General features: G+C 52.3%; 1 protein-coding gene across 1 annotated transcript; it reads right to left on the bottom strand.

Moving 5' to 3' along the window:
- Positions 1-1,987: 1,987 nt before the first annotated feature.
- On the bottom strand, positions 1,988-2,959 carry LOC131590778 (pro-glucagon-like). Its single transcript, XM_058861080.1, has 2 exons — positions 2,865-2,959; positions 1,988-2,192 (listed from the first exon to the last, which is right to left on the bottom strand). The coding sequence occupies exons 1-2, from the start codon at positions 2,957-2,959 to the stop codon at positions 1,988-1,990; spliced, it is 300 nt and encodes a 99-aa protein (XP_058717063.1).
- Positions 2,960-14,867: the final 11,908 nt, after the last annotated feature.

Raw genomic sequence — 14,867 nt, 5'->3', positions numbered from 1 at the left:
TGTGCAGGGGAAAACAACAAATGGTTGAAAAGGGAAAACTTTCCACAAACGGTTCCTGGAGCTGCTTTAGGGATAAACCCAAAATATCTTTGGAATGACCCAGAAAGTGAAATCTGACCTCAGTCCCCTCCCGCTTTCCCCCTTGGCCCTTCCAGACTATTCCCAACAGGAAATCCATGGGAATGGGGATGACAAAGGCTGTAAACAAGGAATTAATCAAACAGCGAATAAATGAGGTGCTGACACTTTCTTTGTGTTGTTTTTGTGCACTCTGTGAAAATTCTGGAGTTGTTTCTCTTTCTGAGAGGCTGAAATAATTTTATTTATTTTATCCCAAGGGAGTTTGGGGATGGTCTGGGCTGAAATAAAACCAAAGGGGGAAATTTTTAATTTAAAAAAAAAAAAAAATTTTTAAAATTAAATTTTTAAAATTAATATATTTTTAATGTAAAAATTATTTTATTTTAAAATTATTCTACTTTTACATGATTTTTCCAAATTATTTTATTTTTAAACTATTCTATTTTAGAAGTATTTTCTAATTATTTTATTTTAATTTTTGCAAATTATTTTATCTTAAAATTAGTCTACTTTATAATTTTTTTTTCTAATTATAAATTTTAAATTTAATTTAATTTATTTCTCAGTGGGAGTAGCTGTGTCACAGGGGGGTAGCCCCTGTGTCAGCCCTGGCTGTGCTGGGACTCCAGGAATGCCCTGGAGAGGTGAAATTCCCCATCCTGTTCCCTTTGCTGCCTTTCTGGGCTTCTTTTGGGCCCTCTTGCCCTGTAATTAATTAGAACTAAATTAACTCCAAAGAGGTTCTTTGGATCCAGGTTAAACTGGAATAATTTAGCACCAAAAAAGGAATTACTGCAGGGTTTTTCCTAAACTTCCCTCCAGTTTCTTTTGGCCCTGGTCTGTGGGGTCAGGTGGGAACATCCTGGTTATCCCTTTCATCCGAAACTTGAGGAATTGAGGGAAAAATGAAGCGCCAAGTGGGGAGTCAGAGGCTCTAAATCCCCTGGGACTGTGCAGGATCCCAGTGGGACGCTTGGAAGGGCTGGAGACATCAGGAACCAGCTACAGGATTGAGCAAAGGTTTTATTGGCATTTAGGGAAAACGGCAGGGAAAAGGAAGGCAGAGAAATGCAGGTTTGAGGGATGGCTGATCCATGGGGGCGGATTTCAGGCGGAGGTGCCTGGGGAACACGGGATGTGTCCAGGAGCTGTGTGATGGATGAATCCTCCCGTGGAGCTCCCGATCCCAGCTGGCGAGGGAGGGGTCCAACATTCCCGCATGGATGCGGCTGGGAAGCTGCTGCCTGGATTTGCCATTAATTGTACCTTAAAAACAAACCCCGAAGAGCTGCAGGGGACGGAAACTCCTGCTAAAATCAGGAGCTGGGAAAGGGCAGAGAGGGTTCCCTCGCTCAAAGAGGAGCTGCCCCTTTGGAATGGCTGAAACAGGGAAAACTCCCAGAAATGCCAATGATCCCAGCAAGGTAACGCTGGAATGAGGAGGAAAATGTGAGGACAAATCACAGAGAGGACAAAACAGCCCCTTCCCATCCCAGAGTTCCAATCCCACCCCAAATGCCTCCATTTTCCTGACCTTATTGCAAGAGACCAGAGGATCCCCAGGAGCCATTGGGCATCAGGAAAAGGGAGTCCAACTCTGCCTCAGCACCAGATCCACAGATTTAATGGAATCATAGTTTGGGTTGGGAGGGACCTCAAAGCTCATCTCATTCCACCCTTTCCCATGGGATGACACCTTCCACTGTCCCAGGGTGCTCCAGCCTGACCCTGGACACTTCAAGGGATGGGGCAGTCACAGCTTCTCTGGGAAATCCATTCCAGGCCCTCCCCACACTCAGAAGGAGGAATTCCTCCCCAATATCCCACCTATCCCTGCCCTCTGCAGTGGAAGCCAGTCCCTGTGTCCTGGCACTGCTCCAGGTCCCTCTCCAGCTCTCCATCGGGATCAGGACTGGGGTGGTGGGTGGTTGTTTCCCAGCACAATCCCTCCCTGTTCCAGGCACCTCTTTGTGTTGATGAGCCAATGCACGAAGTCCTTGGCCTTCATCCTGTCCAGGTACCGCGTGAAGTCACTCGTGAAGGTCCCCTCTGAGTGTCGCTTGATGTGGGACGGGAAGCTCTGGGAGTTCTGGGGTCCAAACAACTTCCACCTGCTCAGGGTGGGAGGAGAAGGGAGGAAAATGGGGTTAAAGGGACACCCCAGCAGAATCTTCCCACAGGAGATGTCCAGGGCAGGCCTGTGCCCTCCCAGCCCTGTCCCTGTGCAGAGCAGCCCCCAGAAAAGATGGAATAGTGCAAAGGAATAAATCTGGAATATTTAATATGATTCCTACAAATCAAACACACAGTTCTTGTTTCATTTTCTGGAGATTTGCCAGGCCTGGTCTGGGTTTTGATTTGTACAGTACATCCAGTGTCCTGTCCCAAATCATTTCCCGCTGTCCTGCTCAGTGGATCCCAATCTCCACCCTGGTCCACATCAGGGCAGGAATGTGGAGCTGCTCCAAGGTTTGGATCATCCTCCTGCAGCTCCAGGATGATTTTGGGATTCACCACAGAGAATTCCCAAAGGACTGTGCCATGGGATCACCAGCCCAGAGGGGGCTCAGCCCCAGCCTGGCTGGCCCTGGGCAGGGTATCCCTGCTCTGACCCAGTCAGGAAATCCCTGGATTCCCTACAGGGGAATGTCCATGCCTGGGCTGTGGGGAACCAGGAGTTTGTTTGGATCCATACAAAAGAAACAGGAACACTGGAATAGGGAGAGCTGAGAATGGAGAGGGATAAACTGCTCCCACAGCCCTGCTCCACCCAGCCCCCGTACCTGGACAGGTCCTCCAAGTCCTCGGGAGACACCTGCCATCCGGCCGGGATGAGCACAGCAAACACCAGCCCGGACAGGTAGAGCCACCGCACCATCTCAACTCCTGGGGAGGCAGAAATCCAGGGAAATGTCCTGGCTACAATTCCCACTGAGCCCCCAAGCCCTGCGGGAAGCCCTGGCAGCACAGCCTGGGATGGATCCACATGGGACAGCCCCTTCCCAGGTGTGTGGGCAGGATTGGGATGGGTGTGTGTGAAAAATCCCGTCCTCGCCATTCCCTGTTGGCACATTCCAGGCGCTTCAGCACGGCCACACAGAAAGACACCCAAAGATAAAATTAATTGCAATGAACTTTATTCCAAACCTCCCTTTTCTATCTGGGGTGACATTTCTATCCTGCAATTATCACCACAGTGCTGGAGAACTTTCCCATGCTCGGAAAAGCACCTTCCACATGAGCAGGTTTATTCACATTTTACATTCCTTATTTTTGCTGGATACCTCAGAAATTCTGTGGGAATAAAATGCCACCTCCCACCCTTTATTTGTCAAAAATCAGACTTCTGTTGCCCATCACCAAATGCTTTCCTCATCTGGTTTGATTCCTTGGAAGACTGGGAGAAGGAAGGGAGGAAGAGGCACCTACCTTGGACAAAGAGCTGCTCTCTCCACGCCAGATCTGATTTTCCTCCTTCGAGCTGATTCTGGCTGAACTCTTCTCCTTCCTGGTGCTTTTAAACTCATCTGGAGGATGCCCAGAGCTGACAGGTGGGTCACGGGTATCCTGCTTTTCCTTGGATGGGTCACTGTGAATCATTACAGCATTTCTGGAGTGGGGCTGCTGCAGAAAATATCGTTACTGGCGGATTTTCCAACTGACGCCTTCAATGAAGTTTTTTTTTTAATTGTTGTTGCTGTTTCTCTTATATTTGTTTTTTTTTCCCCCACTTTTTGGACCAAAGCAGTGACCTATGGGTTTCCTCCTCTCAGGTGAGGTGGCCTCTTGCTGGCACTGCGTGTCCTACATGGATTCCTCTGCCCACGAGTTCCCCTTTCCAGCACCTTTACTGGAGCTAAGAAACAAGAAGAAAAAAAGAACAGAGGTGTAAAACATGGATTTGTGTCTCCAAACACTTCCTGCTGCTTCCTGCTGTGTGAAATTCCTGGTGCAGCTCCTCAGCCAGGCAGATTCCACTTGTGATCCAAGCCTGGTGTGGTTCCCTGCGTCCAGACCTGAAATGTTCCCTGTGGTTTATGGGATTTGAGGGTGAAATGAGGCCCCATGAGGGGCTGCAGTTCTGGATCCCTGTGGGACATCCAGGCTCAGCCCAGGAGCCCTGGGAACACCTGCACTCACTGGTTCACAGTTTTCCAGGGTGTCCCATAGGAACTGGGCTCATTTGTTTTAAATCCTTGAACCCAGCAAAGGAAAAATGAAAAAGGAGAAAAGGAAAACTGAGGGCAACCCTAAAGAGCAGGATCTGGTCCTGGAGGAGGGTGGGGGCTCCCAGGTGGGCCCAGGGCAGAGCCTGAAGAGCTTCTCCCCACCTGGGGGTCAGGTGGGCTCCTGAGGGCTCCGCATTCCCAGTGTGGATGGTGGGAGGTGTTTCCAGGGCAGTTTTGAGTTCTCTGGGGAGTTTCCAGCCAAGGAGGAATGCCCAGGATTTGGTGTTGGGGGTCTGAGTGCGCCTTTTCTCCCAGGCAGTGGGAGCTGGGCCTTGTCTCTCCCACCAGGAGAGACGAGGGCTCCAAGTCCGGATTTCTCCTCCGATTTCTGTGCTCTCCCCCAGGACCTTTCTGCTTGTGCCTGGGTAATTATTATCATTCCACTGCCAGGAGTTCTGTAATTACTGCCACTGTCAAAATAAGGTCAGTGTTCAGAGGACACTCATCCTGAGGAGTCTTTAATGAGGGCCCCTGACGGCCTTTTGAGGAAGCCCGACAACACGCGAGGGAGGGGGACATTAATTAGCTGAATTCTGGGAGGAGAAGGCCAGCTCTCCTGCCCATCACTCGGGTGGGATGTTTGTTACTAATGCCACTAAATTAGCTCATGATGTCACTGTTTGCAATGTCCCCCCGGCCCGGGGAGCCACGGTGCTGCCTGAGGAGGTGGCAGCTCAGGGAGGGGAGATTCAGCTCAGCCCATGCTCCTCATGTGGTTTTCTCACCGTGGCTCCCAGTGCTGGAGTGGCCTCAGGAAATGTCCCATGGGACTCTTCCTGCACGGTGCCTGGGTGATTTTCTGCAGTGCTTTGGGATGTGATGCTCTCCCCATTCCAAGCAAACCCAGTCATGTGTCCTTTTCCAGCTGGATGGAGTTGCCGGTGGCTCTCCCAGGCTAGAGGAGCACAACGGGCAGGATCCTCAGCTTTGGGATCCTTCAGAGCTGAATTCATCCTAGTTCAGGACTTTGAGAGGTTTTTATGGTCAGCAGGTGGCAGCGTTTGTCTGTCTGTCCTCTGCCCATCCTTCCTCTGCCCATCCTTCCTCTGCCCATCCTTCCTCTGCCCATCCTTCCTCTGCCCATCCTTCTGCCCCTGCTCTTCATCATCCTCGCCCCCTCCTCCTCCTCCCTTCTTCGAGGCTCCCAGAACTCCTGTCCTGCCCCTCCAAGAGCTGCAGTGATTCCCTCTCTTTGGAGGTGGGAGGCCCATGGCTGGGGGTTCTGTTGGTGACATCACAGTGACACCACAATGGAATGGGGATGGCTTGGGGTCAAACTCTGGCTCTGGGAGCATCCCTGGAGAAGCAGCTTTGAGGCTACTGGAGCATCCTGTGCTGATGGAACAGGGACCAAAAAAAAGCTGATAAGGGAAAACTCTGGGAACTCCAGATCCCACATCCATCAAATCTAGAGAAGCTCATCCATTCCTCATCCAGCCCTTTTCCTATTGTTCCCCAGGAGCTCTCATGAGGATGAACTGATTTCCAGGTGTGGGGAGAGGCAGGACGAGCCAAGGCTGCTCCCATGGAGATGGTGGGACATGATCCTGCTGGGACTGTCTAAAATCAGGCTGGGAACATGATGAGTTTGTCATGGAATCACAGCTGAATTGGGTTAGAAGGGACCTTAAACCCAGTTCCACGTCCCTGCCATGGGCAGGGAATTTTATGCTTAAACCTGCTCTTAAATTTAATCCAGATTGCTGAGGTGGGGTCAGACCAGGGGATCCTTCATTTTGAAGGGACTTATGGCTAACAGGGAGGAATGAAGGCTTTGGCTTTACCTTGGCTCCTCTGAGAGACCTTTGCTGCCCACAGAGCCCAGCCCAGGATCCAACTCAGGGCAGGGACTGGAAAATGTCCCCATCTGTCCCCCAGCTGTAGTTCCGAGCCCGCATTTCAGTGCTTTTCACTCCCATTTTCCTCATGATGGAGTTTGTGGTCTCCTCCTCCCCACTACAGCTGGAGGTGCAGCAGTGTCCAAGGCAAAACTGGTGAAGATAAACCTCCTTGGGTCACTGCTTCCACCTGGAACCTCCCTGGTGACGCTGAGTGCCTGGGTTTAGTCTCAGCATTTTTTGGGCTGGTTTTTTCTGTTTTGCTTTGCAGGTATTGAAGAGCCAAGGGAGGGGCCATTGTAGAGCGAAACTCTGCGTTCTCACCAGGTATTTTGGCAGCTCTGAAGGGCTGGGGATTATTTCCTCTCCCCTTTGTGCCTGTTTTTAGGCAGGAAACATCTTGATGTCCCACAGGCTTGGTGCCAGGGAGGAGTAGTGGGTTGGGAAGCTGAGATGGTGCCAAGAGTGGGACCTGATGGGTTGAGCTGTGAGAAGTCGAAAGTTGGGCCCTTCCCAAAACCCAGCTCAGGCTGATCCCTGTGGTGGATCCCCATTTCTGATGAATTTATGACTCTTCTGAGATTGCTGGTGACAAACTGGGTGAGGTCCCTCTCATCCCCAGCTCCCAGCGCTCGTCTGTCCCCTGAGCTCTGAATGTCCATGATCCCTGGGCACTGGACATGGACACAGAGCCACTGGGGGCCAAGGACAGGCTTTCCCCATGGGAAACTTGGATGTGAGCCTGGAGGGGGCAGTGGTTTCATCAGTGGGGCTTGGAGCAGAAACCAGTTTGAGCCCATTGCAGGGCTGGGAGATGGGTGAGAAAATGGGATTTGCAGGTGAAACACTTCGGGGTCAAGCATGGGGTTCTCACCACTGGGATCTGGACACCTGCGGGTCCCCAGCTGTGGTGACACCTCCAGTGGTGTCCCTGCTCATCCTCATCACTGGAAGCTGGTCTTTGGGGTCACCAGGAGGTCAGGCTGGAGGCGAAGTCCTCTCACCTGGGTGAACAGGAACATTTCACTTTTTCTGGCTGAACCCACTCCTCGGCCTTGGTAGGTGGAGCAGGGCATGGGACACAGCCGGCTGAGCCCCCACTCCCTAAAAACCTGGGGTTCAAGCCCTCCATGGTCTCCAGCCCTGGCCCTCCTTGGTGGTTTCTCCTGCTCCCTGGACCTCCCAGGTGCTCCTTCACTCCCAATCTGCTCCCAGCGCGGTTCCCCACAGTGAAAAGTGGCTTCTCCTTACTTTATAGAGGAAAGACTTTTTGGGTACTATTGGATGTTTTTGGGGAACCCTTGGGTGCTCTGAGCAGCCTCAGGCCCTCAGGGCCCAGCACCAGTGATTGCTGGTTCATACTGGGACCCTACAGGAGCTGAACTGGGGCAGCTCTGGGCATCACCAGCTGTGAGCACTGGTTTTTGGTGGCTGCGGGGTGGTTTTGGGTGGCTGTGGGGTGGTTTTGGGTGGCTGCGGGGTGGTTTTGGGTGGCTGTGGGATGTTTTTGTGTGCTTGTGAATATTTTTGGGTGGCTGTGAATGTTTTTGGGTGGCTGTGGATGGTTTGGGAAGCTGCGAGATATTTTTAGGAGGTTGTGGGATGCTTTTGGTGGCTGAGGGATGGTTTGGGGAGCTGTGGGGTGGTTTTGGCCCAGCCCCTCGGTGGTTACACACCTGCAACCTCACAACCGCTGATCTCAGGGCAGGGTGGGGTTAATTTCCCCTCTATCTGAGACAGAGACAGATGGTGGTTAATGGTTTATCCTGGTTAAAGGTTTATTTCTGCTAAATGTCCCTCTGGCTTTGAATGTGGAAAAACATCAGGGTTTTGTTTCTCTGACTCTTCTCCCTGCCCATAATTCTGTGGAAATCTTAGAGACCCTCCCGGGGCAACTTCCCCTCGTGCAGGAGCCAAAAATCTTCAGTGGTGTCTGGAGTGAATGTGGCCAAGGTTTTAATCCCCCCCTCTGGCAGACTTGGGGATGATTAAACAATACAAATACTCCTAACTCTGAAAAAAAACCAACCCTATTAGGGCCCTTTTTGGCTGTTTGCAGAGCTTTTAGCTGGGCATCAATCAGCGGTAACGGCTGATGAAACCTGATGGGGCCATAAATCTGCCCTGCTTTGCATTCAAATGCAGCAATTAATCCTGGGGGGGTGTGGCTGCAATTACATGACAAATTGTGCCTCCAGATTCACTTGCCTGCTTGGACAGATGCCGCCCGTATTTGCTCAGCCGCCGAGGCCAAGCCTCAGCTTCTGCTCTTCCCCTGGGGATGGGAACGACGAGCCCCGGGAGCTGCAGCTGCACAATGAGGATCCTTTGGCCTCAGCTCTTTCACCTGGAGCTGGGAAATTCCGCTTTTTGGCCGCATTGGATTGTCTAAGCCCTCCTTTTCCAAAGGTCGTAGAATCCTGGAATAATCAAAGCTGGGGAAAAACCTCCAAGATCATCAGTCCCCCACCATGAGCAGCATTAACCCAGGTCCCCAAGGGCCACATTCCCATGGGTTTGGACACTTCCAGGGGTGGTGACTCCACCACTGCCCTGGTGCCAGGGCTGGGCTACTTTTAAAATTTCCCAATATCCAATCTAAGCTTCCCCAGGCACTTTATTCTTATCCCTGCTCTCTGGGAGCAGAGCCTGAGCCTGACCCAGCTGCTCCCTCCTGTCAGGGAGTTGTGCAGAGACGGGAGGTTCCCCCTGAGCCTCCTTTTCTCCAGGCTGAGCCCCCCAGGTTCCTCAGGAGACCCTTCCTTGGTGCTTCAGCCCCTTCCCCAGCTCCATTCCCGGCTCTAGACTCACTCCAGCCCCTTAGGGTCTTTCTTGCTGTGAGTGGGCCCAGTCTGAGCCCAGAATTCAGATTCTGGCCCAGCACAGGGTGCAGGATTTATCCTGACCATCCTCTGACCTCGGGCTGGAGGATTTGGGACTCCCAGCTGGGGCAGGAGCTGCCTCCACCTGAGACACCCCTGGCAGTGCCTGATGTGGCCCCTTTGGGCTGGTTTTGAGACTAAAACTGGTCCTAAACAGGAACGGCCCAAGCTGAAAGAGCCCAGTGCTGGATTTGCCGCTGGGTCTTGCTCCCGCTGATCCCGGTCCTGCAGGATGGCTCATCCATGGATGGTCTGGGGTGGCTGCTCCCTGCCCTGGGAAGGCTCTGGTTAACGACACCCAGACGTTGTTTTGCTGCAAAGCCTGGGGGATTGGAGTGCTGCTGGCACAGAGGGGAGTTCTCAGGTACACTGGTGTTTCCATGGAAAGAAAGGAGCGTTTGGGGGTTGGATGGCGCAGGAGGGCTGAGCAGACTCCAGCACAGCTCTGGGTGCTGCAGGGATGCTGCTGCAGAGAGGGAGAGCCAAGCTCTGCCGAGCCCGGCTCTGTAGTTGAGCTCAAAATCCAAACACAACGTGGCAAAAATCCAGAACAAAGCAGTGGAGATGCAAGCCCTGATGTCAGCCGTGGGATAAGGTTGTGTTTGCACACCCAACATGCTTTTATCCACCGATTAACTGTTCCTACAGGGCTCCTTTGTGAAACACGAGGGTTTTCTGTTCCAAGAGATAAGAAAACAAGCTTGGTTTTATATCCTTTCCCTGTGAGGGTGATAACAGCTTTCAGAATTCCTGTGGACTCTGATCTCCAAGTGGGGGGCTCCCGGTGAGAAAACAATTGGCTGTTGGGATAAGTAGCTTAAAAAATAAGGAATTTTTATAAAAAGAATGGGGAAAGGGCTCATTTTCTTTGGCTGCTTGACAGGAAACCAACTGCCCTGTCCCCAGAGAATGTAGCTCCTGGGAAAGAGGGAAAAATCCCTGTTAGTAAAAGCTGAAAGATTTGTTGGGGAAGAGGAATTTATTTATTTTTTTCTTTCTGATTTTTTAGAAAAGGCTGATTGTGCCAGACTTTTAAGTTTATTTTCATCCCCATTTTTAATCCAGGCTGCACAAGAGGGCTTTATCCCAACCTGCAGCTGCACCTTGCTCGTGGGCACAGGCGCTCCCGTGGCCTTTGCCAAGCAGGATTAATGTCAAGTGGCAGAGCCAGGCCTAGATCCTGGAGGCCTCATGCCAGGGGATTTATTTGGTTTATTTTGCTGGTTCGTGGTGATTTTTCAGGGGTTGTTTCTGCCATGGATCAGGTCCCAGTTCTCCTGAGTGGTTCTGTGCATGGAGAGGGCCCTCGAGGTCTTGCCTTCCTTTTCCTGCACGTCCTGGGGCTGGCTGGAGGCAGCGAGCTTGAAGAGCTCTTGTTTTAGAGGAACCCAGCCCAAAGCCTGGCTGGAGGAGCTGGGACAACTCAGAGGCCTCACCCCAGGGCTGTGGTTTAACAAAGCTGAGTTTAATCCCCTCCTTGCCTGCTGGGTTCTTGCTTTCTCCAGTCTGGGAAATCCTCCCAGCTCCAGAGCTGACCTTTCCCAACAAAGCCCCTTTGTTAGGCCGAGCTCAGGCCTGCAGGGTGCCTTTATCTTCTCTTCTTATTACTCTTGATTTTTATTGATGCCACCACCAGGAGCCCTCAGAGGAGCCGCCTTGGACTTTGTTTGGAAGGTGATTAAGAACAAACAGATCCTGGAAAGCCGAGGCAAAACCTTGAGCAAGAGGAAACTTGGCAGAGGGAAGAGCCGCGATGCTGCCAGAGCTGGAGTCCCCACACAGCAGGGACGGAACCTCCATTTCCATGGAGTGCTGAGGCTGAGCTTTGGGACGGGTGGATGAGGGGTTCCCCTCAGGTGGAGCTGTTTTGGGGAGGGTTTTCCTGGTCACCCCTCCTTTCCCCATGGACAATCCCAGCAGAGGGCAGCAGGAGATGCCCTGGGCACCCTTTGCTTTCCCGGGGTGCTGCTCCAGACTACCCACGGCTTGGGCCAGCCAGGGGGACACCTGTCCCTGTCCCCTCCTGGTCCTCACCTTGGGACATCTGCTAAAAACTCCCAACTGTTCTGGCTTGAAAGACATGTTTTTGGGGCTGAAGGAGTTGGAACTTATTAGAGTTGAGTTAGAACTTATTACAAGCTAAGTTGGGATTCATTAAAGTTGTTGGGATTTATTAAAGAGGCATTTTTTGGGCTGTAGGTATCGGGACTTTTTAAAGTTGGGAATTAAAGAGGCATTTTGGGGACTGTAAGAGGTGGAACAGAAACACCTTTGGATCTCCTCTTGCCCTCCCTGCTCTCTAGACATCTCTGGCCCTTCACCTCCTCAATGTCCTGGGTGATTTTTTGGGTGACTCTCTCCTTTCCATGAATTATGGTGCTGTCCCTCCCATGAACATACTGGGGTCTTGGTGGAGACTGTGCGACCCCACAGGGCTCTGGAGGCAGCACTGGGGGGTGCCCAACCTGACCCAGCATTGACCCCACGTCCCTGTGAGATGAGCCAGGGAGCCAAACACAAATCCCAAGAGCTGCTCAGGTGGAGGCCGTGTTCCTGGCCAGGGTGACAACAGGAAGGGTGGCTGCTGGCCCTTGGTGGCCTGGGAGCTGTTTCCTGGCTCCTGATGAGGGATCTCATGGCACAACAGGCTGGGCAGAAGCTGAGTAGGAGGAGGAAGGCTCTGGAGGAGGAGGGTGCTGGCACAGCCTGTGCCATGACTAATGCCAACACCCAGGCCAGGCTCTCCTCCTGGGGCACAGCTCACTCCTCTCCAGCAGCATTTCAACCCTGGAAATGCTCTGGAAATGTCAGTATTTGCAGAAATAAAGTTTCCTGGTGTGGAGCCTCGAGCTCTGTTCCGGGTTCTTTTTTCTATGTTTTTAATTCTGACTTCTGGGTTCTGTTCTGTATTCTGGGTTCTGTTCTCTCTTCTCTCCTCTGGGTCAGCTCCTCCATGGTGCTCCTGACCTGCTCTCTGCCTGCTTGGGGCTCTCCGGAACAGCCCTGGAATTCCCCCTGGAGCAGGGAGGTGTTTCCTGGGCTGCTCAGACTTCCCAGCTGGGATTCAAGCCCCTCTGTGATGCTTTTCTCCCTCTCTGGGATTTCCTGGGTTGTTTTATCCTTATCTTTCCAGAAAACTGGGCAGAGCTTCCGGGTGAAACCCGGCTCTGCTCTCCAGGACCTGAGGATTTAAGCAAAGCATTCAGGGATGCAAAATAGTTGGAGCTGGGAGCAGGGTGGAAGGGATGCACCCCAGATGTGGAGCTCTGTGCCTGCTCCCTCCTGGACAGAGCTGGGCCTCACCCTCTGCAAGGGGCAGAAACAAGGAAGCTTCTGCATCCTGTAGAAAAATCTTTAACTGGGCCATTTCCACTGAATTTTGCTTATTCACATGCCCCTGGTTCCTTCCCCTGTCCAGAAAACCTGGGGTTCAGGGAATTGAAATTATATGGTGGAGATCTTCCTTAGTTAGACTTAAATAGACCTGAAAGCCCTCTGATGTGTAAAAAATAGGAGGTTTCCAGACTGCAACCTGTGAAAACCGTTGGGCTTGTCCTCCCTCCAGAAAAAAATCCAATTTTTAAAGCTGAGCAGTGATTACCTGAGGATGGAAAAAGGTTCTCAGGAGTGAGGAATTATCTGTGAAATCTTTTTAGAGCAGAGCAGCTGCTTGTGGACATACTCAGGGAATAACCCTTAATTAGAGCAAAACCACCCAGGAATGGTAATGAGGTGCCTTGGAGTGGTTTCACCTGGTGAGAAACATTTAAATTATGGTAAAAAAGGCTGGTAATAAAGTGTAATTCACCTTTTTATACCCCAAGTGATAGTGGAGGTGTGTGGCTTAGGGAAGGGTGTGGGATGGGATGCTGCTGCTGGAATGGGAACTTGTGTTTTTAGGGAGAAGCTGGAAAACCAGTGCAGCATTGCAGGTAAATCAGGTGTGAACACATGGGTTTGTACCTGGCCTTGCTGTTTCTGCTGAAATAAAGGTGAGTTTTTCTGTGAAAGGTCAATTTCTGCTCAGGGAGTGAGTGGGGCACTGCTGCCTCCCAGCCTTCCAATCTCATTAAATATTGGTCTGAAGAAGCTGGAGTGTTAAAGAAGTAGTAATAATAAATTCTCCATTGGTTTTTAAGTGTTGCTGTTCCATTCCTGGACAGGTGAGGACAGGTGGGAGGACCTCAGTCTTTCCCAGCCCTGACCTGGGCCCTGCCCTGGCCAGGTGAGGTCACGGGGTTTGCTGGCTGCCAAAATTCAGTCTGGATTAAATTCACCTCCCTGCCTGATCAAATCCTCAGGGCCCAGGGAAGGTGGCTGGGGAAGGAGCTCTGGAGTCTGTGTTCCTGAGGGGTGCTGCTGGACTCAGCTGCACCTGCCCTTCTTTGGGGTCCCACTGACCCCAAATGCCCCCAGCGGTGCCCGAGCTGGGTTCAGGGCTGGGCCCTGGATGTGCTGACACAGAGCTGGAGCCACAGGAACCTCTGATTCATCCCGGGAGGGCTCACACCCAGCCCGGGCTCCTTCCCCTGGTGTTGATCACCTGGAACAATGAGGGGGGCTGGGCACATCTGGGGGAGGCTGTGGTGGCCCCCAGTTCCTACCAGGACTCCCCTGTCCCTGCTCTGGTGCGGGGATGGATGGGGTTCAGAGCTCCAAAATCAGGGGGATGGCCAAGATTCTCAATTTGGGGGGCTGAATGCAGCCTCTAGGTGCATCCTCAGGGTCCTGGAGTGCTGGGGGGGTGGGAGGGGAGGGTGCAGGGTTTTGGGGGGATGCCCTGCCTCAGCCCCTGAGAGGGGGTGTCTGGGATCTGGATGTGCTTTAGTCTCCCTAGGGCCAGTGTTTGTTCCATCTCCCTATGGGAAGGGGGCCAAATATCCTTCCAAAGGGGAAACTGAGGCATAGGAGCTCCTCTGCCCATCCCTGAGGATGGCTGGGGAAGTTGCAGGGTTTAATTTCCTGGCCCTGTTGCTGACCCAAAGGGCTCTTCTATCTCCCTTCCTCCTCCTGCTTGTCCCCAGCCCCTTCTGGGAAGAACTCAGGGAGTGAAGCTGCCACTTCCTAGGCTCAGTGGGGACTGCAGGTCCAGGGGTGCCAAAATCCAGGTGAGGCTGCCCATTCCCCTTGGCCAAGGCTGCAGGACCCTCTGGGTTGGGACTGAGCTGAACTGGGGATCAGGGAGCTCCCAGGGAAGAGTCTCGCAGCTCCCTGGGGGTCTGTGGTGGGAACAGGAGCAGCATCAGGAGGAGGGGCTGGATCTGGTGAGCGGGTGGGAGCGAGCTGGGCCAGGGTGGGTGTCCCTGTCCCGGTGTCTTGGCCCGGAGCTGCTCTGGCAGAGAGTTGTGGTAGAACTGGAAGAGCAGGGCCAGAGCAGAAGGTCAGGTGAAGGTGTGGGTTTGGCACAGGTGAGGGGCTGGGGAGTTGTGGGTCACTTTTTGAGGGCACCTGTGGAGCCGTCTGGGAGAACTGGTATGGCTGGAGTCAAACCGGCTGTGTGGGAAGGGTTGGAAGCATTGGAAGGATTGCTCCTGCTCCTTCCAGACCCAGGACGGACTCCCAGCTGCCCTGAACCTGCTGCTCTTCCCCACTCCATCACAAGTGCTCACTTATCCTTCCCAGGATTAATGTTTTCCCCTCCCAACCCACCAGCCCCCACAGGATTCAGGCTCTGAGCCCTTGCTATTTCCCTGATCCTTTGGGATGAATTTGCATTCAGCTCAATCTGTTTTCCCTCCTAAACTTTGATACTCGAGCTGATTTGCACCCAGGATTTTTTTCTTTTAAACTTTCCTTTATTTGCAATAAATAATAAACTATAATACAAAGATCTCAAC

This window comes from Poecile atricapillus, chromosome 35, assembly GCF_030490865.1.
Source record: "Poecile atricapillus isolate bPoeAtr1 chromosome 35, bPoeAtr1.hap1, whole genome shotgun sequence".
Lineage (NCBI taxonomy): Eukaryota > Metazoa > Chordata > Aves > Passeriformes > Paridae > Poecile > Poecile atricapillus.
Note: the sequence above shows the minus strand (reverse complement) of the source record. Positions and strands in the feature narration are given on the sequence as shown.